The following is a 25,438-nucleotide window of genomic DNA, read 5'->3' as shown; positions in this document are numbered from 1 at the left end:
TACATACACTTTCTTAAGGACGAAGTCGTCCTGGCAGACTCACCTGCACTTCAGCGTAAAAAACAGGCTGACCACATCACTGAAAGTTCAAGTACAAGAAGATGTCCGCTCTTGAATGAGGAATGTGGGGCAGACTAGAAAGAGCACCCTGAGCTCCTGGCTCCCAGCCCTGCGTGCAAACCACAAAGCCCTCCTGCTCCGTTTTCTCTTCATCAAAATCTCACCTTGCCACCTGGCAGAAAACTAAGTGAGATAAAACCCTGTTAAATTTGTTGCGTGGAACAATCCTGCACGGGGTGAACAGATCTAACGGGTTTTGAATGTATGTACTGCTATAATCAGGGCTGGCAGCAAACTTCCCTGGGCCTTGGCCGATGCGGGTGATGGGTCTCAGCTCTGGAGGTTCCCTAAAGGGGAGGAACTTCAGATGGAAGGGGTGAGGCTAGGCGCAGCCAGGCCTCAGAACTGACCAGACCATGTCGTGTAGAGCTCCGGTGGCAATTTAAAGGGCCCAGGGTGGCTATTGCTTCTGCAGTGGTAGCAGTGGTGGTGACCCAGAGCTCATGGCCCTTTTAAATTGTCAGGTCCTGGGCAACTGTTCCCTTTTGACCACTCCCTGCTGCTGCCCGTGGCTATGATGCTGTCTTTGTGGGCCTCATTGGCCCTGGCCTGCAGATAACAGGGTGCTTTTCTGTGCCATGTGCCACCTTGCCTGTTTGTTAATTGGCAGCCGGGCAGGCTAGTAAGTAGCCATAGGATGGAGCTGAAGTTCAATTTGTTGCACTTGTTCAAAGGAAGAAGTTTGTTCCTCTTAGGCTGAGGGCAGCACTGCTGACTCTTGGGAGCTGGAGTGATGTTGTAAACATGAGCCCATCCTTAGGCCCAATTTATAAATTGGAGAAAGATAAATTTAAAAAATGTTCTAAGGGTTTAAAATGGGCTGTTGAAGGGGGGAATTAAGTCTTTATTCAAGGGGGTAAAAAAAAGAGCAAGCAAGAAAGTGCATATTAAAGGGAAATTTCATTTTGTATAACACACCAGTTTTGGCTGGTGTAAATCAACACAGGGCCATTGACTTCAGTGGAACTATGGTGATTTATACCACCTGAGAACATGAAAAACACTGAGTGGCAATACAGTAGAGGTGAGAAATCCACTTATTCACACAGTTGATGGATAATCCACTAACAGCAGCTGGTGCCAGTGAGAAGATAAAGAATAGCATAGGATGGCATTTAAAGTAGAACCAGTGTCACTTCATGCATTTCCTGGAGGAATATGACTCTTCAACCTCTACTTTTCCATGTAACCTTTTGTTTGGTGGCTGCTGGGGAGTATTCAACTCACTGTATTGAAAATAAGCCCGGGTACAGGGATCAGATGTTTTTACTATGACTGATCTTCAGCAATTTGTCCCAATTGAGTGGAAGCTAGTAATTGCTGTAATTTCAGTGTCTAAGTGTCCTTTTTCTTCCTTCCCTACAGGTTCCACAGTCACTATGAACAATGGCCCAGCTATACTACAAAAAAGTAAACTATTCCCCCTACAGAGACCGGATCCCATTGCAGATTGTGCGAGCGGAGGCAGAGCTCTCCCAGGAAGAGAAGGCCTATCTCACTGCTGTGGAGAAGGGGGACTATGCCAGTGTGAAACATGCCTTACAAGAGGCTGAAATCTATTACAACATCAACATTAATTGCATGGATCCTCTCGGACGCAGTGCCCTTTTAATAGCCATAGAGAACGAAAACCTGGAAATCATGGAGTTACTGCTGAGCCACAGTATTTACGTGGGAGATGCTCTGTTGTATGCAATACGGAAGGAAGTGGTGGGGGCGGTGGAACTGCTTCTGAATTATAGGAAGCCAAGCGGTGAAAAGCAGGTTAGTCAAATATTCAGGGAAGGAAAGTTTACATTAGCTATTGGCTTGGTAAGAGATACCATCTGATTGGAAGCTCTAGTGGGTCAGGCCTGGCTATTCCTTGAATATGGCATCATGTTGGAAAATCTCAAGATGTTGTTGATTCTGCAGAGGGCGCATTTCCCTCTGAATCAGTTCTGAACCACTGTCCCAGAGCAGTTTGGGGAAGTGGGAGGAGGCGGGAGGGTACTGTGCTGCTGATGCTGTACTACACAGGAAATACCAAATGAAGATGTGAATGCAAGCTGCTCTGGCCATTTCTGTAAGTGCAGCCGTGTCAGTCCTGGTCAATTTCCAATTGAGTGATCAGATTCGGCTTTGCTCAAGTCCCCCACTGCAGTTTTCTTTTCAGATACTATTCCCTTACTTTCCCCAACCTAATAATGTGGGCAAAGTGATTTATAAACAGATTCTTTGTGTAGCAATTTAGCTTCTTTATGAGTTAAATGCCAATGTTCCAATACAAAATTCCAATACAAACCTAAGCTGTTGTCTTATTGCTATGAATAAATGGAATCACTTTTCCAAGACAGATCCCAGCACTGCAAATATTGACCCACTGATTTCAATACTTACACATGTGGGACAACTGCCATGCATTGGCATGGCATGGCATGGCATGGCCACTCCAACAAACTGGCCATTCAACCAGGGACCTTCAGAGCTAGGCCAGTGATGTGGTACAGCTTGAAATAAAGCACTATGTTTGTGGGATTTAATAGTTCTTTTTCTTTGTAGCTGAACAAAGTTGGGGACCTGTAATATATGAGAGGGTTACACTTATGCTTAGCTTCAATCACATGAGCAGTCCTACTGAAGTCAGTGGGGCTAGTCATGCTTAAAATTAAGCAGATGAAAAAGTGTTTGTAAGGTTGAGGCCTGTATCTTTGCCAAAAGAATTTTACCTATTGTACTGTACAAATTTTCTCTCACATCTTCATTTACAAATAATATAGCTGACAAATGGGCCGATTTGTATACACAGTACTAGACCCACTGCAGATTTTTTTGCCTGTTCTTTGATTAGAACATCTATCTACCTGTCTATCCATTTCAATGCCTAATTTATTTTCTGAAATTCATAGGAACATGTTTGCTGTAGTGTAAAAGAATTGAGAGATTGACATGATTTAACCATAAAAGGGTTCTTTTTTTTATTAACAAGCTAGTCCTAGGCTGTGTCTACGCTACAAAAATAACTGCAAAGTTGCTTACTTCGAAGTAAGCAACTTCGAAGTTGAGCGTCTACACACTCCCTCCTTCAAAGTTAAACTTGCAAGTAGGGCACTACTCTGTTCCTGGAAATGCAGTAGTGACTTTGAAGTTAGCCTCCCTTAACTTTGAAGTAAGGAAAAGCCTGTGTAGACATTCCGCAGGCTACTTCAAAGTAGCCCCTTACTTCAAAGTTAACTTGGAAGTTATTTTGTAGTGTAGAGGCAGCCTTAGTGTGCAGCTTTTTGAGAATGGTTGTAAATTATCCAAAGCAAACAATGAAGCAATATTTCTGATCATCACCAATAACTTTGAAGGATGTTCCACTTGCAATCTTGAAATAACAGTATTCCACAAACCTCTTGAATACTAACTAGAAATATGTTATTGACAGGCAGGATGGATGGATGGATGGAGAGAGAGACTTCTGACAGTTAAACTGAAGTTAAACTTTTCTGTTTTATCTTTATGCTAGTGTGTATTCCTTTTTTTCACTGACCTACAAAGACTGGTGTTGCTGTTCAGAGATTAACCAGGTTGGCAGAAGGTATCACAGAACTACAGATACATTTTGAAAGGGGCTTCATTATTGTAGGTAAATGCTGAGCTAAAATACAAGCATTTGTGAATTATCATGAAAAGACTGTGCTAGGATTCCATGTGGATTTCAATAAGTTGTCTTGTAATCCAGAACTTTTTATTCCTGGTGATTCACAATGTCTGGTGTTTTAAGCTGACATAGCTCCACTGATGTCAGCGGAGGTAGGCAGAACGATATCAGCTGAGGATTGGCCCCAACACCTTTACTGCTATATTTCAAAGTACTAAACTATATACATATCTATCTTCATTTTCTACATCAATGGTTATATTTATGTGTGTGTCTTCCCTTAATACCAGTGGGAACGGCACATGTCTGTTAAGGAAAACCAATTTTCATCCTGATATAGTAATTACATTTTACATAGAGTTTTGTACAATGTTCTAAACCAAATCCCCAAACACACAAAATATGCTTGGTTCTGGTGAATCAGATCCACATGGCACAAAATCAGATTAATTGCCAGATTCATCTTCTTTCCTCAAGGAGGGTGAGGCGCAGAGAACAGAATTGCCTAGGACATGCCCATCAACCTTGAAGCTCTGCATTAAGACAATGAATAAATCCCAAATTAGAATAATCACCAGTTGGGGCAGGAAGGAATTTTATGTCCAATGCACAGTTGGCCAGATGTATTCTGGGTTGGTTTTCTGGATTTGTTTTGCTTTCCTCTAAAGCATCAGCGATTGGCCATACAGATTGTACCTCCCTGGACGTGCTGCTGCTAAATGAGGGAATTGCCAGACCAGGGGAGGTCCCCTGCCAACAGCACCCCAGCCCGCTGCTCCTCCCCACTGCCAGCTGTGCTTCTGGTCTTGGCTGGCTGACTTGCCTCCAGCCCACCTGGGCTGTTGCATGTCAGTCCCCTACCACTAGCCCTGGCCTGGCTGCTGACCAGCACCAGTCCCACTACTGCTGGCTCCAGTTTTACCCAGGTTTCTGGAAACCAACCCTGGTCCCACTCCTGACACCAGGCTTCTGGCTCAGCAGAGCTCCTCGCCACCAGCCCTGGGGCTCTCTGGTCCAGGAACATTCATGGTCCTGATGGACCATGGATGCTGCCAAACCGGAGATTCAAGTTTAGGGAGGTCCAACAAATACCTAGAGACAGGACACAGTGCTGGTGTGGACAGTGCATAGGTCAATGTAACTTACATCATTTAGGAGAGTATTTTTTTCACACTCCCAAGTGACTTACGTTAGATCTACTTAAGCAGTAGGGTAGACCTGCCCTCTGATGTCTGGCTGGTGTGTCTTGTTTATACACCCAGGGTCAAAATGATCCCCAGAATTGAGCTGAGGAAGGAGTTTTCCCTCAGGGAAGATTGGAGGAACTGTGTGCGTGTGGTGATGTGGGTGGGTGGTTGCCTTGCTCTGCAGCACAGAGCACATATTGCCATTAGTATCATCAGGGTGCCTCACCTAATCAGTTCTCTGCCACCGCAGGTGCCTCAGACTTGGAAATACCTCAGTCTCTCCAAGGGTGCCACAGTCAGTCTCCTGAGGACTGCAATATTCTGGTCTAACTCAGTACCTCTAGGAACAAGGATTGTAAGCCATGGTGACAGAACGGGGCACTCTAGCCTGGGAAGCAGCAACCCTGAAAAGAATTGGCAGCCATGGTGGATAATCAGCTGAACATGAGCTCCCAGTGTGATGCTGTGACAAAAAGAGTTAGTGTGCAGGGGTCTGCAACTTGTGGCTCTTTTAGGACTTCTTTGTGGCTCCTGGTGCTATAACTGCAAACTGAAAAAAAAAAACCCTCTCCTGATTATTTTCAATAAACAATGAATGTCTAAAAGCCCAAAAATGAACAACTCATATCTAAACAGCAAACAATATGTGACCTCGAAACATTGGGTGACTACCCCTAGGATCATCCAGGGAGACAGAACGTTCAGGAGTGAAAGTCAGGACTACAGTGGTACAAACACACACAAAAAGTGTGAGGAAATAGAACAAGTAAAAAGCTTGTGAACATCCTGCAGTAAACATGGATCCCATTACAAATCATTGTGTGAGCACTGTTTTTAAAATGGGGGTTGCAAAAGGTATGGTTTGATGTTATTTATTCAGGACTGTCTCATATTCACATGCATTGTGCCTCTTCAATTACTGAGTGTTTCACAGAACTGGAAAAAAAAAAGGCTTTTCTTGCTATTTTGGTTGCTGAGCCCTGAGCTACCACAATCTTTGGATGCATAAACGGGAATCTGGAGTAGGCTCAGAGAAGTAGTTTTATGTCTGTATTGGCACTGGTGAGACCACTGCTAGAGTCCCATGTCCAGTTCTAGTGCTCACAATTCAAGAAGGATGTAGAGAAAAATGGAGAGACTTTAGAGAAGAATAATTAAAAAAGATTTGAAAAACCCACTTGATAGGGATAGACATAAGGAGCTCCATCTATTTAGTTTAACAAATATAAAGCTAAAGGGTGACTTGATTCAGTCTCTAAACATCTGCCTGGGCAACAAATATTTAATAAAGGGCTCTTCAGTCTAGCAGAGAAAGGACTAACCTAATCCAATGCCTGGAAATTGCAACTAGATGCATTCACGCTGGAAGGAAGCTGTAATTTGCTCAATCACAGTAATTAATTATTGGAACAATTTACCAATGGTTGAAGTCGAGTCTCCATCACTGGCCATTTTAAAATCAGGATCGGATGTTTTTCTGAAAACTGCTCTAGGAATTATATTGGGAAAAATTTATGCCCTGTGTTACACAGGAGGTTGGACGAGATGCCATAATGATCCCTTCTGGCTTTAGAATCTACAACAAAGGGGTCATGGAATGAAATATAACAGCCTGTGATGTGCAGGAGCTCAGTCAAGATGATCTAATGGTCCCACCTGCCTTAAGCAGCACAACAAAACATATTCTTCCACAGCCCAGGTTTATTCCCATTTTGAGTAACCCTGGATCAGCATGAGCACTTGTGTACTACCCAGAATGTATTAACCAAACCATCTTGGATTTGCAGGTTGTTTTGATGTGGGGTTTGGTTCCTGTAGACCTCACTGGGAGTTTCCATACAGAGAACTGCAGGACTGGGTTCTGAGAGCTGCAGGACTGGGTTCTTAGATCTTCATGACTCTTGGTCCTGCCAAGAGAGCAGGGAACTGGACTCAATGACCTCCCAAGGTCCCTTCCAGCTCTATGAGATGTGTATCTCCATTTAAAAACAATGTGAAAATAACGAATTGGTTTGCATTTCATGTACTGTGTTAATGCATGAAATGAAAAGAAGTACCCAATTAAGCAAAGTCAGGGCACATAGCTTATTGGATCCTTTCCTGGGAAGACCTGGGGTTGCACCCCACCAAACATCTTTTACAAGAATACACCGTAAATCCTCTTAGCACAGAACAGCAGTTGAAGTTGTTACATGCCTGTGTGTGTGCACGTATCCAGGTCCTCGCTGGCTGCCATTACTGTCCTCCCACTTATGTCAAGGAAAAATAAACATGTTGAGCCGTTCTGGCTGAGCATAACTGAAATCCAGGGCTTGCAGAGGGGGTTTCATTTGCGTAAGAAATCAGTGACATGGACACAGGCTGTTTTCTGAGCACAGACTTTTTATGTATACAAAGGGATTTGTTTCCCTGGACAGCGGCAGCACAAAACTGCACAGGACCAGCTCTTTTTTGCAGAAAATGGAAGTCAGACAGAGTCACTTCCATTCCACAGAGAGGCTGTCTCACCAGGGGGCCAGAGCAGGTGCTCTGAAGTGCTGATCACTCACTGCGAGCTGCTTGACACACAGCCTTGTTCCTACCTCCCAGTCCCAGAGTTATGAACTTTGGAAGCCCTGTTAACTATGTGCTGTCTTGCCACCTCACTCTGGGGTTCAGTTGTGTGGCCAGGCTGAGGCATTGTGTTGGGATGTAAGTGGGAGTACGGGCTCCAGACAGGGATGCAGGCTCAGGGGTGGGGCCAGGGATGAGGGAGTTTGGGTGCAGAAGGGGGGTCTGGGCTGGAGTGGAGAGGTTTGGAATGCAGGAGGGGGATCATCAGGGCTGGGACAGAGGGTTGAGTGACTGGGGGGGTCAGGATGAGGGCTCCCACCACAGGAGAGGGGTCTGGGGCAAGGCTGGGGATGAGGGACTGAGCCCCTCAATCCCAGACTGGAGCACCCTCCTGCACCCCAGTCCCTCCAAAGTTCCAAAGAGTGTTTGGAAACCTGAAAGCTAGCAACCCTAGTTGGACCGACTAGCTCCTGGGTGGGTTGGATGAGCTCTAATGCCTGGTCTAACCTGGACACCCTTCAGCAGGGTTGCCCACCCACAGAAATTTCATTTATGGACAAAATGGGAAAAATTTAGGGACAGACACATTGTTTTTATGGACATAATTTTTATACTATAGTAAGATGACATTAAGTGGGCAAAAGTGAAAAGTTATTGTTGTCATTCATACATCACAAGAACAATATGCTACTTAACTCTCTTTCATTTAGTTACTCATGTTGCCAATGTGCTGGTGCTAACTCGGCAGGATAATGTAGATGGTAACATCACGTGGATCACATGATTCACGTTACGTCACCTCAACCATTCAGGTAAATAAACAACTAAAACGTCTAATTTCCATTGCTCTGCAGTAAAATGGCTGAAGCAGCACAGGAGAAATTTAACTATAGAATAATTGCTGTTTTTTTAAAACATTTTATTGCACTTTTACAAAATTTATGGAAACCTACTTTTTTTTTTTTTTACAGACTTTACGGACATGTCCAATTTCAGCTAATTTTTACAGACTATCTGTAAATTTACTGAAGGTTGGCAACCTGCCCTTCAGACACACAAGGGAGGTCCCTATGGAGGTTCTACCCTGCCCCCAGCACACCCCTCGATCTCTTAAAAAATAGCTCCTCATTATAGGGTTGGCAGTGGTTTCAAAAATAGGGCAAGAGCTTTAGTTTTTGTTTGCTTTTTTTTTTTTTTTTTTGCTTCTGTGAGAATGTCAGGGTCCCATCCCAACCTCTCAGAGCCTGATTCAAATCACTGAGCTGACACAGCAGGAAAGGACTTAATGGGAAATGACTATATAGGAAGGAGTACTGCCGAGAGGGTCATTCTGGACCACAAGCTAAATATGAGTCAACAGTGTGATGCTGTTGCAAAAAAAGCAAGCGTGATTCTGGGATGCATTAACAGGAGTGTAGTGAGGCAGACACAAGAGGTCATTCTTTGGCTCTACTCTGCTCTGACTAGGCCTCAGTTGGAGTACCATACCCAGGTCTGGGCACCACATTTCAAGAAAGATGTGAAGAAACTGGAGAAGGTCCAGAGAAGAGCAACAAGAATGATTAAAGTTCTAGAGAAGGAAGGCTGAAAGAACTGGGCTTGTTTAGTTCAGACAAGAGAAGAAGACTTAAAAGGGGCATGATGGGGGTTTTCAAGTACCTAAAAGAGGGTTACAAGGAGGAGGGAGAAAAATTATTCTCCTTGGCCTCTGAGGATAAGACAAGGAGCGATGGGCTTAAACTGCAGCAAGGGAGGTTTAGGTTGGACATTAGGAAGAAGCTTTCTAACTGTCAGGGTGGTTAAACGCTGGAATAAATTACCTCAGAAGGTTGTGGAATTTCCATCACTGGAGATTTTTAAGAGCAGGTTAGATACCTGTCAGGGATGGTCTAGACGGTGCTTGGTCCTGCCGAGAGGGCAGGGAACAGGACTCGATAACCTCTCGAGGTCCCTTCCAGGTCTAGTGTTCTATGATTAATGTGCCATTATTAAACCCACCAGACAACCTGTATTCCTCACACTTTTGTTAAACTGCAGTTTTGATGTTAAATTGCTGTTTTCCAAAAGCACTATGACAATTGCAGTGATATGTCATTTGCCAGTTACTATAACAACACACTCATCCAGAGCTGCAGCTTGCCTCCTATCAGATGTGGCTGGAGAGAAAGAAATGGGATTTTGTTTATACTGGAAATTTACGAGAAATGGGGGCAAGCAAAAGCCTCTTTGAGTGAGCCTACAAAGTACACTCATCTGAACAACGATGTGTTAAAGTAGAGCTATTTCCTTTTATGTTCACCTCCATGGGAACCTAGCATTTATCACAAGGTTTCTTCTGTCTGATCTTTACAATGAACGACTACAGTTTTCTGTGCACTGAGCTGCATGTCTCCAAATGAAATCATTCAAGAGACTATAACAGTTAAATACGGACTAATTCTCTTGTTAACTTAATGGCACAACAGTTGTGACCCACCATGACCCCTTTTGGAGAGTTTGGGTTCAGCCACAGTGGTGTCATATCATGGGACTCTGACCTTTGTTATAATCAATGGAGAGCGCGTCGGAAGCTGGCATGTTTTCTTTCCGCTACAGGATAATATTCATGCTTGCTATGGGCCTGATCCAACTCCCAATGTGGTCACTGGTACTTTTGTCACAAAAATAAAACAAATTCAGGCCATTTTAATTCTGAATGACATTTTCCACACAGGAAACTAAAGCAGCTGAATTAATCCACTTTAAATTCACAGTTTTAGTTAAATCCTATTTTCCTGTGTGGTTGCAATATAGACAAGCCTGTAGGTGAAACCTCTGTGGAGAGTAATTGTGCTGACAGAAGAGAAACTGTACCTCTGAAGATTTACGTTACATTTATGAAGTTTTCGCCATCCTAATCTTCATCCTAGAAACAACTGTCTTTCCAGACAACTCTCTCACCGAGAGCCTTATCTTTCAGTGAAACCCTCTGGTGACAATAGGGGTCCTTCCATTGACTTTAATAGATTTTGAATTAGAACCTATGCACATTCCTTTTTTAATATGTTTTTTTTACAGTACAGTGAAGGTGATTTGTGCAGATCCTAGTACAAATACACTCAGTTTGCATGAGTCTGACGTTAATTGCAACTTACGGTAGTACAGGGCCCACCAACAGGGGGCGGGGGAGTGGGCAAAGAGGGCAATCGCTCCTGGGCCTGCTGTTTCATAAAAGGCAGCAAAGGAAGCTGGAGCTTTGGGCTCCTCTGAATTGCCACAGCAGTGCTGCTGTGCATGGCTGTGAGGAAGGGGGCCCCAGTGCCGTGGTCTGGGTGGTGCTGAGGGCCGAATGCCCTAGGCCAGGCCCCGTCCACTCTTGGCCCTGCCTCTTTTAGGGTGCAGAGCTGGGTCCCCCTCCCACATTGCCCCAGTGCCCCTGGCGGCAGTCAGCACCACGTTCGTTCATTTCTGCTATACAATGTGCAGTCTAAGCTCAATTCTGAACCCTGTTTCTGTCCTTTAAGACATGAACTTTATGTGGATTAATATTTTGTCCACAGTCTAGTCAGAAATAATTTTCCTGGGTAGCTGTTTTGCACACGTCAATCATGGCTGACATCAAATGTTTCCATAAAGATGGTATTAACATCCCTCTTGTAAGTCTTATAATTAGTAATTTGCCCAAGGCAGCCGGTTCCAAATTAATCTGGTTCACAAGATGGGACTGAGATGCGATGCCTCAATAACAAAAAAATACACAACAATGTGTTTTCATTATTGATAATTATTCTGGCTGAATTTATTGCAAAGGTCAAAAGGCCTCATAAATCAATGAGAGCTCATGAAAGACTAATTCCCATGTCTTCCAAAGAAAAAATATTGCAGAAATAAACCTGGGGCAGGAGATTATTCTCTATAGTGTCGTCTGCAAAAACAAAGGGCAAGATTTAGGATCTGTGTTAATAATTCTCAGGCACCTGCTAAAGGTAGGCTGTGAAACTTGACATTTGCTAACTTAAACTTGACTTTGAAAATCTTATTTCAAGTAAGTTGATGAGTAAGAGTCTATCTCAGTCACTGTGTAAGTAAATACAAGAGATCCGTGGCCCCATGGAAATCTTTCATGAACCATAAACAATATGCTACTTTAAACCATTCCATTCTTACCAATGCCAGGTTACTTCTTTGATTGAGGGTGTTTTCAGTTCAGTAGCTGTAATTTTGTAGGGATCTTCTCCACTAAACAAGCCGAGAGAAGAGTTCCTCTGACCAATTCCTATGCCTCAATTTAAGCATAACTGAGTAACAGAATAACAAGCAACACTGATGAAAATGAAGGAAGCAGCACAGATACCACAGAGGTGGTATAAAAACTAGATAAGAATAAAAAATCTTGGAAACCAGTGGAATTAGGTAGGACCTCTAGATAGACTCAGAGTCTGAACTACCCACTCATCTCAGCAGCCATAAGGAAGATGATCCCTTACATTTATTTTCTGTATAAAAAGAAATGACTATTCCATCTGACCTTACTAAACTATTAAAGAAGAGCAGGGATCTGTGAACTCTGCAGCATGATGGTACCACACTCCCTATCTGCAACTCCAAGCTAGTAAACAAAGGAGGAAATAAATGTGAGAAGGGGTTGGGGAAGAGGCAAGGCAAACAGGGAATTGGAAATGTGATGGACCCTGCACTGGGAACTCTCCTCATTTAAGAGTGTGTTGTTCCTAATACCTCAGGTAACATGCTCAGCATGTCCATATGCCACTTGCTAGCAGCCCATAAATTTTTTTTCATTAATCCCCAGTAGCTTAGTATCATGCCAGCTCAGCTGTCTGATTTGACTGGTCACGTGACATCAGGTCACCAGGGCAAAAAAATTCCTCATACCTCACTGTGTGGCTTTCCAGCTTCAGAGGCTAGAATTACAGCTGGGTGACTTATTTGCCACAAACTCTTTGTGGCAACTAATTTAATCTTTCTCCTGTTTCTACACAAACACTTGTTTTGATCAATTTGTTTGTTGTTTGACCGCAATGATTGATCAGTGTATTTCAGGCTACGTACAGCTCACAGACTCAGTGACTGCAGCTTCAGATCTTCATTATTAACCTAAGCATAAGGACAGAAGAATGGCCAAACTGGGTCAGATCAAAGGTCCATCTATCCCAGTATCTTGTCTTCTGACAGTGTCCAATGCCAGAAGACCCAGAGGGAGTGAACAGAGCAGGAAATTGAGTGAGCCTGTCAGCCATTTTCAGCCTCTAACAAACAGAGGCAAGGGACACCATTCCTATCCATCCTAGCTAATAAGTTTTGATGGACCTAACCTCCATGAATTCATCTAATTCTTTTTTGAACCCTGATAAAGTCCTGGTCTTCACCACATCCTCTGGCAAGGAGTTCCAAAGGTTAACTGTCCACTCTGTAAAGAAAAAAATCCTTTTGTTTTAAAACTGCTATCTATTAATTTCGTTTGGTGACTCCTACTTCTTATGGGAACAAGTAAATAACTTTTCCTTATTCACTTTCTCCATATCAGTAATGATTTTATAGACCTCTGTCATCACCTCCTTAGTCTCATCTTTTCTAAGCTGAAAAATTCCAGTCTTTTTAATCTCTTTTCACATGGTGCCCATTCCAAACCCCTAAGCATTTGTGTTGTCTTTTTCTGAACCTTTTCCAGTGTCAACATATATTTTTTGATATGCAGCTACCACATCTGTGTGCAGTATTCAAGACCTGAGTGGGCCTCTAATACGGTATATTTGAAAAGTTTCCATGCAGCTTACAGGGATCTCACTTTTGGCATTCTACCTTTTCTTTTTAACTAGCCTTCTTTTTGTCTAGTTCCCCATTCTGAAATTAAATACCACAGGGTTGGGCTGCTGTGGTGTTCTCTCCACCACAGGGGTGTTAAATTTTATTACATTATGGCCACAATTTCAAAGTGGTTCAGTTATATTTACCTCTAGACCTCGATCCTTTGCCCCACTTAGGACTAAATCAAGAATTGTCTCTACCCTTGTGGGTTCCAGAACCAACTGCTCCAAGAAGCAGTCATTTAAGGTGTCAAGAAACTTTATCTCTGCATCTCATCTTGAGGCGACATGTATCTGATCAATACGGGAGAGTTAAAATCCCCCATTATTAGTGAGTTTATATTTGTTTATTTATTTATTTATACCCTCTGTAACCTACCTTAGCATTTCACAGATGCTATGGTTGGTAATATATCCCTACTGCTGTTCGTATTACTAGAGCATGGAATTAACTATCCACAGAGATTCTAAGGAACATTTTGGTTCATTTAATATTTTTACTTCATTTGATTCTACATTTTCTTTCATGTGTAATCCCATGCCCCCACCAGCATGACCTGTTCTGTCCTTCTGATATATTTGGTACCCTGGTATGACTGTGCCCCATTGAGTTTCCTCGTTCCACCCAGTTTCTGCGATGCGTATTATATCAATATCCTGGTTTTATATGAGGCACTAGTTCACCCACCTTATTATCTAGACTTCTAGCATTTGTGTATCATCACTTTAAAATGTTGTCGCTATTTAGCTACTGAGTTCCAGCCCAGGAGCTGGGCGGGGGCGGGGGGCAGAATAGGGATAAGGTGTGAAGCAGGCAATTCATGACCTCCATAAGTGCTGGGAGGGAGGGGAAGGAGCAGGTAAGTGTGGGGCTCCGTTGCGCTGGCATGTGAGTGGTGTGTGGGAAAATAGGGGTGGACAGGGATGGTGGTCACGGGGCCACAGGCAGAACCTCAGGCTACTTTGGCCCACTTTGGTAAAGGAGGGCCATTCATACAGCCCACTCACAATTCGTGGTTGTCCATCCCTGAGCTAGATCTTCTTAGAATGCCAGATATACTCATAGCTAACCTTGCAGTTCACCTGCCCTCAACTGCAGCAATAACACACACTTTCCAGTGCCAAGTATGCTGTGTTAGTGACAAAATATTTCATTTTCCCTGACTCTGAGGCTGAGAATGTGATTTCTGTGATACTTCCCACATCTGCTTACCAGTGAAGTGGAAATCCTGCAGAGACTGTCCAAAGACCATTCTCAACTTGAGTCTACCTTGAAGGAGCATGTTGGCTCGCCAGCCAAACTGAGATGGTTCAGGGTAGTGTGTATCATGATAATTCATGGGAACGTGAGCAGGACTCGCATGTTGCACTTGCATGTACACCATGCAGAAGGAAAACGACAAAGTTCTGATGCTATTGGTGAGTCAGCTCTTGTTCCAGTAGCATTAAAGGGGTGTCATTAACAATGTGGTTTTGAAATGATAAGACTAAAGCAAATGAAGAAAGGTATTGGATAAGTGATGGCAAAGGAAGATCTTACTCATTCTGATTTTTTTTTTTCTATTGAGAGAAAATCTATTTTTCCAAAGGCTATTTTTGGTCAGCAGAGACACTGTGGTCTTTTCACTTTCTAATTCAGAAGCTGTAGCATCAAATTTCATGGTCTGCTCTGTATTGTAATAGCAAAACCCACTTGCCTGGCATAACAAAATCAAATGGCTGGAAGGCTTTGCTTTGTAAGTTTTGAGGTCTGTTTTGGGGAACACTCACTGGGCAGGGTCAGATAGTATGAAGTTCAGCAGTGAAGTGACCACAGATATAACCATTTCCTTAGTTTTAATACTACTTTTTGTCATCACATCTGAAATTTAAAGAAGTACTGTTAAGTGAGAATTCAAAACAAAACCCTCTTCTAAAAAAAAAAAGCTGTAACGTGTTCTATCACTGAAATACAAAGATTCAAACCTTGCCTGAATATAGTCTTATATTACAGGAAAAGGCAGGCAGTCTACATACAAAAAAGGATGACATAAAAGACCATAGGTAGCATAATAGGAAATTGTATTGGCAGATCTTGTCCTGTTACCATCTTGTCCGGCTTGAAAACACGTAAGTCAAATGAAACCATTTAAAAAGGCTGGAAATGCAAAAGTCTCTCCTGAGTAAACCTTAGAAAAATCATAAGTAAATAATAATAATAAAAGCAGATGGCATTTTCAATTACTGCAAATTGCTAACCATGCCATGTCTATACTTCAGCAAGTTTGGGTTTCAGAAAATGCTTAAAATAAAATGTACGCTGCGTAAGGTGCAGTGGAGCTCCAAAGCCTTAATTTGACATGAAGTCTAAACGGTATTGGAAGGGGTTGGCCCTTCAGCAAGATAAATTTCTCATTGTTAAACAAACAGCTCACTATTGTCAGGTTTAGTCACTGTTGTCACCAAAACTCCTGTGGCAATGACAAAAAAATGACAAGGTGACTAAGTAGCACTTCAAAATATAAAGGGGGAAAAATTCTCACTTGTACTAACACATCAGTCAGTTTGGACTGCACTAAAGGGGCTAAGTCAGATTTGCTCCTTTATCAGCATTACTAGACATTTTTCTGAACTGCTGCGGGAGAATGTTGGGAAATGATTGTTATGTCTAGCAAGTAACCAGGGAAGAAGTGGGCATTGACAAAGTTTTAAGAATACCAGCCCACCTATGAGTCAGATTCCAATCTCAGTTAAATCACTGACAATGTAGAGTGACTCTGATGAGCTACTCTGGATTTATTTCAACGTAAACAAAATTTGACAAATATTATTCAGTTAGTTCTCTGCACTATGTAAGTCAATAATATTAGAAGATGCAGAAATTATGCCACAATATTGAATTTGTCACTATAATAAACTTTTCAGAGGTGTTTGTACAAATCAGAAGTCTTCAACATAAAAGAGGATGCAGTCCTCCAGATCCTTACAGCACAGAATCCAATTCTTGCTGCTTTATGGTGATGATTAACTCTCCTTGTGACATGAACTCAGACTTCCAAACTGGATTTGTGTTCCACCGGGTTCCTCTTAAATGTTTCTCTTGGCTCCTTTAAGAGCAAACTCGGAGGTTGAATTTAATTTAAACAGAAGAGGTATAACCACAAGCTAATTCTTAACATCATCCTGCTGGGATCAGGAGACCAGACTATGCATTGGCTACCCTTCCTGGTTGTCTAACCATCGACTGCCTCACCTTTTCTTTCACTCTCACCAGGAAGGGAGAGTGGCTTATACAGTGTGCTGCTGATAGATGCACTGCTGCCAGTTAAGGAGGAATTTCTCATTCCAGACTGAGCAGGGTCAGGTCAGTTAAGACACCGTATTTGCAAAATCCTTCCCTTCTACAGACTTCATTCTCTTTCTTTGCATGAACCCCTCTTTCTCCAAAAGAGGAGATATTATAGTCACATGAGCTATAAATAGTGATATCTTTTTGGCAGTCTGTTTGACTACACTGCAATTCTTAAACATGCAGCTGAGCAGGACAAGCCAGGTACAACTCTGACACCACTGTTGAATGCTCACGCAGGTTATGCCAGGGGTGCATCTTGGGTTTTAAACACATGGAGAAGCAGCCAAATTAAAACTAAGAGAGTCTGGAACAAATATGACTGGCTGAATACCTATTTTGCTTTTACTTATCAATTATAAAGGGCTGGTTATTTTAAAGCATACAATTACCTTCTCCTGCATTGGTTTCCAAAGCTAACACTAAAATGCATTCCACTGGTGAGTGTTTTTGGCCTTGAAAATATTTTGAATTAGAAGTACTAAATTACATAATAACCTTGGTTAGTGATTGGCCACTACCTTGAGTTGAAAACGGTAGGGATCCAAATTTTGCTCACTTATTCCACTGTAGATCTGAGGTACAAGGACAATTTGGGGTTTACACTGATGTAACCTGAGAGCAGAATTTGGCCCAATGGCAACACCCTCCCTTGAGCATATTGGTGTAGCTCCACTGAACTTCCTGGAGTCACACAACTGAAGATCAGGCCCAAGACAGCTGAAAGCTCACCTACAACTGTGTCCTTTCAGTGTTACAGTTGAAAGATGTTCATGACAAGTCTAAAGGCAGGTCTGGAATATATGTCTTGTCACCAGATAGATGGTGGCATTCATTGTGTCTTATCAATTAACCCCGTAATATCGTTCAGTGAATTGCTCTGTACTGAAAAGTCAACCACTGTATTTATGCAGTTTTACTGGTTGTGCATGGTGCTATATTAGCTCTGTGAAGAGCCTCTCTAGGCATAACAGACAAGATGTCAAGGCCTTAAAATCAGTATCTCTGGAACCACTGCTTAAAAGTGGTGATTAGCTTCGTTTTATTGTATCAGCTAATGTTGCATTTTCTCAAGAGCCTCACGATACAAAAAGACGCACACCCCTCTGTGGACTATGAAGTCTATATCATGGACACAGGCAGGAAATGCAGGCCCCATCAGAGGTCCAGAGAGGCCTGGGCCACTTCCAGCTTCTGAGGCCCCTAGCCATAATAAAAATTAAAAAATAAAGACACATAAAAACCAAATAAGGCACCAAAAAGAGAGACATAATTTGAATTTTTTATCAAGCATTTGTCTAGCCTTTTTCTGAGCAAATGCATGAATTATTGAAGAATGAGCATAAAAACAAGTTGCAAAACTTATCAAATGCCAAAAAATTAACAAGTGTCTTAAATCTGAGGCCCCCTTTGAGTATGAAGTCCAGGCCAAATGCTTCCCTCCCCTACTGGCATTGAGCTCAGGAAAGTCGTCCCAGTCACTGTGGCTGGGTCTACACTTGCCCCTTCTTTTCGAAAGGGGCATGGTCATGAGTGAGGTTGGAATATGCTAGAGGCACTGCTATGAATATGCAGCACCTCATTAGCATAATGGTGGCAATTTGCCGCCCGTGTAGATGAGGACCTTTTGAAAGGACCCCACACTCTTCAAAAGCCCGTTATTCCTATGAGGTTTTAGGAATAAGGAACTTTTGAAGACTGGGGGGTCCTTTCGAAAGGCTCCTGTGTACACGGACGGTGCGTGATTCGAAGCAGCACTTTCGAATTGCTGCAGCTGCCATTATGCTAATGAGGCGTTGCATATTTCTGGCAGCGCCTCATTAGCATCTTCTGACCTCACTCATTACCATGTCCCTTTCAAAAAGAAGGGGCTAATGTAGATGTGGCCTGTATGTCTACCTGGCCCCCTATGTATTATCACACCCTTTTTGCCCATTGCTGACCCTCGGGGGTCCCTCAGGGTCTCTCTGTTTTCAGAACAGCACCACAAGGGTCACAGAATAGTGATTCTGACCTGATAGGCAGTGTTAAGGTATCTTCCCACCCTCACTGTGGCTCAGTGCTGCTGAGAGCTGCCACAGGCCCCTGGGCAAGGTGGTGGTGCGGGTGTCTGGCTCTGAGCCTGGGAAGGGGCGGGATCAATGGCAGAAGGGGTGGGGCACTGGGCATTCAGCCCTCAGCACCGCTGGAACTGTAGTGCTGACCCACCCCCATGCTCTCCAAGCCACGAGCTGCCAGAGCTGTGCTGCTGCAGCAATTCAAAGGGACCTGGAGCTCCAGCCGCTGCCAGTGCTTCAGACCCCTTTCAAAGGCCAGGACCAGGGGCAACTGCCCCCTTTGCCCTCCCCCAGATCGGTGGGCCTGTTCCTGTTTCACAGGTGGCAAGCATTTATGCTGTAAAATCCCTTGGTTTAGACCTACAGCCACAGGATACACCATTTGTGGCGGTTAATAGGTGACTTTGGTTTTCCAGGCTCTGATTCTGCCATGTTTTGTTTTCAAGTATTGTAGTTGGGAGTCTTTTGTCTAGTGTTTGAAGTGAACTAGGATTTGTGGGAAAAGATTGTATTTAGGAGGGAATTGAGTGAGGAGAGATTGCGTGCCGGGGTGGGGTCTGAGGCAAGCACATCCATGCAGTGGGGGCTCGAATGGAGAAAGCCGTGCAAACAGGAGAAGGAATTAAATGGAATGTCAAGTCTGGTTGCATTGGCAGAGCAAAGGGGTGTGTGATAGGTTCTGAAATACAGACTCGGGCAAGCCTGCACGGTCTTGGGGGTGACAATTCAGGATTCAGGTTTGAAGCTGCACCTGAGCTAATGCTTGAGCCTGAGTTTGATGGCACTGAAATCTTGTGAATTTCAGGCCCACTCAGTTTATTTCAGGTGCTTTCTACTATCACGAATGGGGGAAAATGTCACAAGATTAGCATTCTCAGGAGATTATTTACTTTTTTAATTGTATTCCAAGAGTGCCTCTATACCCAATTGAATCAGGGCCTTATTTTGCAGGGTTCAGCAAATCACAGAGTAAAAGATGGTTCTTTCTAGGTGAAAAGAAGAGACCACAAGTGGGTATAACAAGATGATGGTAACTGGCCTAAGAAAAAGCCCAGGATCAGTACTGGAAGTTTGCTTTTAGTGATACAACAAATTAATAACCAGGCCCTCTTCCAGTAATCTCCACTGACCACCTGATGAGTTATCAGCTATCAACTTCCTGTAGGCTCCACAATAGAAGTAAATCTCAAGGAGGGACTGGAAAGAGGACAGGATTGGTAATGTCCATCATCTTGGGACCAAAATCACATAACAATTATTCCCAGCTCTGTCCAAAAAGACCTTCAAAATAAACTCCTCATTGGTTCTCAATCCAAAACAGACAGTGGCTAGGTCAGACCCACAGCTCTTCTAGATGAATAGTTTTGGTTTTGAGACTGTGCCCAGTGGTCCACCTTGAGCAGTGGAAACAACTGTTTTGTGAGGCATCACGTAGTCTAATAGTCTTCATCTTCTAAATGGGGAAAGGAAAACTACTTAGCATTTATCAAGTGACTACAATCTAAAAGTTCTTCAAGCATGTTATAAAGAGCATATTATCTTTTTTCTTATAACTGGAGGAAACTGAATCAGAAAGGTGAAGTGACTTTCTCAGAGTTACAACCTGGACTGATATCCAAACCATTGTTCTCCTTGTCCTGAGCATTATTTGCTAGAAAATATTGTCTTTCCAATAATGAATAAAACAGTATTTCAGCCGGTTGCTTGAAAACTCTGAAGTAGGTTGAACAATGATTCCATGGGAGGGAAAACAGCAATGACACCAAAACAGGACAGGGAGTAATTAAAAACCCAATTACCACTCATTACAGTATCATCAAAAAAGGGAATGATGTAGTGGGTTACCAGACCAGCCTTGGGAGGATTAAGTCCAGGAATTGGTTAACAAGGGTTCAATCAGTTGATATAAATAGTAGTTTTAACTTCTGAAGCTGCCTCTACTGAGATAAAATGCAGGAAAGGCACATGTTGTTAAGTGAGAACTGACAGTGGGCTTCTGAGGGATTCAGCAGAACAGCTTGCGTCTGGGGATGAGGTTAATGGAAAGGAATTTTTTATTCAGGGTACTTAATGAAAATAACCTTGGGAGAGCTAAGCACAGTGTTTGGGGTGAAATAATTTATTCCTGTTCCATTTCCATAACTGTAATTTAGCCCAAAATGTGGAATAAGATGATCTAAACATGAGCTCAACCTGTCAGAACAATGCAGATATATGCTGGGCCACAGACTGAGCATTAGCAATTTCTCCAGTGATAATACATCAAATACTGTGTTATCACCAGAGGATTTCTCTGCATAATTCCAGCTTTTATGTGGAAGGGATGTGGCCCAGGATCTGTATTTGAAACCCAGCAAGGCCTGATGGAAAAGCACCAAAAAAGTCACAAAATCTAAAATTTGTGGCCAGCATGCTGCTTTTAGAATCAGTTAGGAAAAGCAGAGGGTTGTGGGGAAGGATTATTGCAGCTCTCCTTTTCACCAGGTGCCTCTCTGTTGCCATTTGGATTCTAGTGCACCAGTCATTGCAGATAGGCCAAGTAGCAAGTGCTTAAGGTATTACAAAGGAAATGAGGAGATGGAGGTTCTGGTCTTTGCATTGCCACAGAACTGCTATGTGAATTTGTAGCCCTTTCCCTTCCTACTCTGTCCACATACATTGTAAGCTCTGTCTGGCAAAGTCTAGCTCTCACTGTGTTTGAGAGAGGCCAGCTGCAACAGAATTCCCACCCTGGTGAGGGTGCTCAGACTAATGTTTTCTGGACAACAATAATACTGAATCAGAGCTAGGACATCCAAGAGATAAGGAGAGCCCCTTAGAAAATTCCCATCTTGATCAGGTTCAGATTTTGAAAGCCTGCAATGTTCTAGGTAACTTGGCTCACTCCCTTCCCTACTTGTGTCACTCTTATCTCCAAATGCCATTTACTTGAAAAAAAACCATGAATCAGTCATGGAAGGTTGAATGCTCTCCCACTACAATTCTGGATATAGCACAACTTGTTATTTTTCCCTCCCTATGACCTGATTATAATGAGGTTGTTTCTTTGCCCCTTTGAAGCCCATAAACTGGATGTAGTAACCAATAACTACTGACTGCCAGAGAGAAAAATAGCTATATCATTATGCACTTGTGTGCATTTTATTTTAGAATTGACACTACAGTAGATGTGGCCAAGTGAACTCTGTAGCTTTCATTTGCCATTTAGAAAGGTAGGCAACTAACCTGGCAGAATAAGCAAGCCACAAAAGCCTTGCAAAGAGAGCTTCCCCCATACGGCTTAACAAAGAGAAGAGACAACTTTTCTTAAACAACAATAAGCCCCACTCCCTAAGCAACCATCTTAACCACCATCCTCATCCTACCCTCAATCCATCCAAGTGAACATCCAGCAAGCCATTTTCATAGGATTCTTTGCCTTGTTAAGACAATTCTTTCCACCTGTGTGGGTTTGGCTTGCTGGAGAATTAACTTCTCTTTTACTGTGCTCCAGCAGGTACCTTATTACGTTTGCAAACACAGGGACTTCTACCTGTGTGGGTAATCTGCTTTGTCATTCTCACCACCTGACCCCCGCAGCACATCCAACCCACTGAGCTCTGTGCATGTTTTGAGGTAATTATTACAGACGGCAGCCCCCAGCTTAGCTTTCTGGCTGTCAGTCCTGGACTGCATTGAGGTTTATGGGTCTGTTAGAACCTTTGACCACAGACAGTCATGGTATTAGAGGCCCACGTACAGTCATGACTGCTCACAGGCCATCATTACCTCATATTACACATGTCAGATGTGAGGATTATTAACTAGATACAGTGCTTTTAAAAAACATGGCCTGAGTAATGTTTCTTGTCATTAAAATTCTTTTGTGAAATGCCTTGGACAATCACAAGGGGGAAATGAGCCTGCCATTCATCTCAACCTGCAATCACACTTTCAGCAGCAGAATGTCAGCCCCAGGAGTGGGTGCAGAGGGTACATGAAGTACAGTATGCTTGAGTGATTATGCACGCACAACAAAAAGAGCAATCTATGCTGCAAATGGAAACGCACCGAGGGGTTGGTCTGTATGAGCATTTCAGTATAATTACACAGTCTGAATATGGTCATGAGCCACAATAGAGTGAGTACAAACCTCAGCATCAGCTCTTTAACACGTTGAAAATTGCACTGGTTGCCAAATAATACGTGCCCTGGAGTGGCTGATTGGTAGTAGATTGTGGCTCAGTAATTTTATGTTTAACATTTTTCAAACCTTTAATAAATGTATTCTGGAGGCACTTGTGTAACATTATCTTCATTTGGAAAGTTGTTGCTACTCAAAAGAGTAGGGGAAAAGTTAGCAACCCCTTTGATCAAATAGGGACCATCATTTTATTCTGTGTTCGTACAACACCTAGCACAATGGAACCTGGCCTATGACTGGGACTCAGAGGCACTACTGTATTATGAATATTAATATCATGTATAATTTGTTGATTGTTTGGAAGGGCTCTCCTTTTGTGAGGTTGCCTGGACCTTCTGTCACAAACCCAGCTGCCCTTTCAGTAGCAATTTATGAACTACTAGGATCTACTTTCCATCAATTTCCTTTATGAAAATGAACATGGGCTATTGAGCAACCTATACACCAGCATGGGAGTTAAGAGGCCATGGATTGTTGCATTGAGGGCCACTGGGCTCTGTTTGAAGAAGGCAGTTTAGCCTGAAAAGGGAGTGAATAAGGTTTGCAAATGTGGACTATAAATGACCCATCTTAGCCAGCATGTGCCAGGTTTAGTTAGTGTAACTGTATACAAGATAAATGTCTATTTCCTACTCCCCTGAATGAGAGTTATTTGTTTTGTGTAGGTCCCTACCTTGATGATGGACACCCAGTTTTCAGAATTCACCCCTGACATCACCCCAATAATGTTGGCAGCCCACACCAATAACTATGAAATCATCAAACTGCTTGTCCAAAGAAGGGTAACAATACCACGCCCACACCAGATCAGATGCAACTGTGTGGAATGTGTCTCCAGTTCAGAGGTGGACAGCCTGAGGCATTCCCGATCAAGGCTGAATATCTACAAAGCCTTAGCCAGCCCTTCATTGATTGCCTTATCGAGTGAGGACCCTATTTTGACAGCCTTCCGGCTGGGCTGGGAACTGAAGGAGCTCAGCAAAGTGGAGAATGAGTTCAAGGCTGAATATGAAGAGCTTTCTCAGCAGTGCAAACGTTTTGCTAAGGACCTTTTGGACCAAGCCCGGAGCTCCAGGGAACTGGAGATCATTCTCAACCACAGGGATGATCAGAGCGAGGAGCTGGATCCCCAGAAATGTCATGATTTGGCAAAGCTAAAGGTAGCAATAAAGTATCATCAGAAAGAGGTAAGAGCCATCTTAGTATGGGGTTTTCCAAAGCCACCGGTGTTGGGTAAAATGATGTATTTGTTGCCCTCCCTTATGTTCATTGAGAGAACACTAGAACCATGACCCAGCTGAGATCCTTCAGAAATATATTTGAACTAATAGGAAGACAAGTTGTAAATAGGCCTACAAGAGTTGGTTCTAGACCCACCCACCCTCAATGACAACAATAGTGAATGAGTGTTCAAGGACCTCAGCACCCACTGTGAGTATGCGATACGTCACAAGATCAAGATTCAGCATTTCCTGTCCAGCTTTAGCATTAACTGAATGCCTTATTTTCTATCTAAAACAGATGTGAGTCAGACTTCAATTAAAACTGTGCTCATATCTATCTCATAGCCTTAAATAGTTTCTAAAGACAATAGCACCCAATCTTGTTCCAGGCACACACAGTAATCTTCCTATTCTCGCTGAATCTGAAGTTGTGGATCTTTCCAGTGGCAGTACTGTTTGTGCATGGGAACTCATGCTAGTATCTACAGTTCTCATCATGTTGAGAGGCTGTGACTGCAGGACACTCAGTATCCATAAGTAGTTCTGCCATGATGAGATGTGAAGAAAATCAAATAGGATTTTAATACGCCTTGAGTAGGCATCACAAAGAAGGAGGCTTCAGGACAATGATTCTGGTGTGTTTCACATCCCTAATGGTTTCCTTGTTCTGTTTGCAGCTGTATTTTGGGCTCGTGCAAATGAAGCCCAAATGATGACTCTGTGCCTTTGATGGACACTCTTGTTGTGAATACATTTGCAATGTTCAAAGTTGGGACCTGTCGATGGGCTCCTCATTTTGCTACTGCTGGTAGGAAGAAGGGGGGGGAAAATCTGGAAAAGGAAGGAAAAAGACCATGACAAAAGGTGACACATAATATTTTTGGAGGCATCTTATTGGCCTTTACTCCACTAACTCAAGTCTGGCCCACAATAGCCAAGTTCATGTTACATACATATTAAATGCACAAACACATGCGAGTACACAATTAAAGTTCTGGGTATGTTTGTAAATTAGGGTCATGGCGGACAATTTGCCACCTTAATTATTGCAATTATGATTAAACAAATAACTAGTTTAAACTCACATTTCTTGCATCAGGCATTTTGCTACAGAACCACACAAATACTGCTTCGTACCTGAAAGACCCAGTTTGATTCTTTGGCTCTGCTTCATCCAGGCTCTAGGTACTCAGAAATATTTCAGTCCTGCCTTTGGTGCTTGAAAAAGGAAGCAGTGTTTGCTAAGAGACAAGAGGGAGCTATCCAAAAGCCCTGGAAATCCAGAGATGCTTCAGTATTATTCAATAGGGTAGGGCCAGGAATCAAACTTTAGTAAAATGCTAATATGGTTTCATTAG

At 42.9% G+C, this 25,438-nt stretch overlaps 1 protein-coding gene across 1 annotated transcript in view; it reads left to right on the top strand.

Annotated features, from left to right (window-relative positions):
* The first annotated feature begins 1,506 nt into the window (after window positions 1–1,506).
* Window positions 1,507–25,438, top strand: part of TRPC5 (transient receptor potential cation channel subfamily C member 5) — a 105,440-nt gene continuing 81,508 nt past the window's right edge. The window contains exons 1-2 of the mRNA XM_075007696.1: window positions 1,507–1,884; window positions 23,523–24,044. Coding sequence (XP_074863797.1) covers window positions 1,507–1,884; window positions 23,523–24,044 — 900 coding nt within the window. The remainder of the gene's footprint in view (window positions 1,885–23,522; window positions 24,045–25,438) is intronic.

This window comes from Carettochelys insculpta, chromosome 13 (assembly GCF_033958435.1).
Source record: "Carettochelys insculpta isolate YL-2023 chromosome 13, ASM3395843v1, whole genome shotgun sequence".
In the NCBI taxonomy this organism is placed as follows: Eukaryota; Metazoa; Chordata; order Testudines; family Carettochelyidae; genus Carettochelys; species Carettochelys insculpta.
Note: the sequence above shows the minus strand (reverse complement) of the source record. Positions and strands in the feature narration are given on the sequence as shown.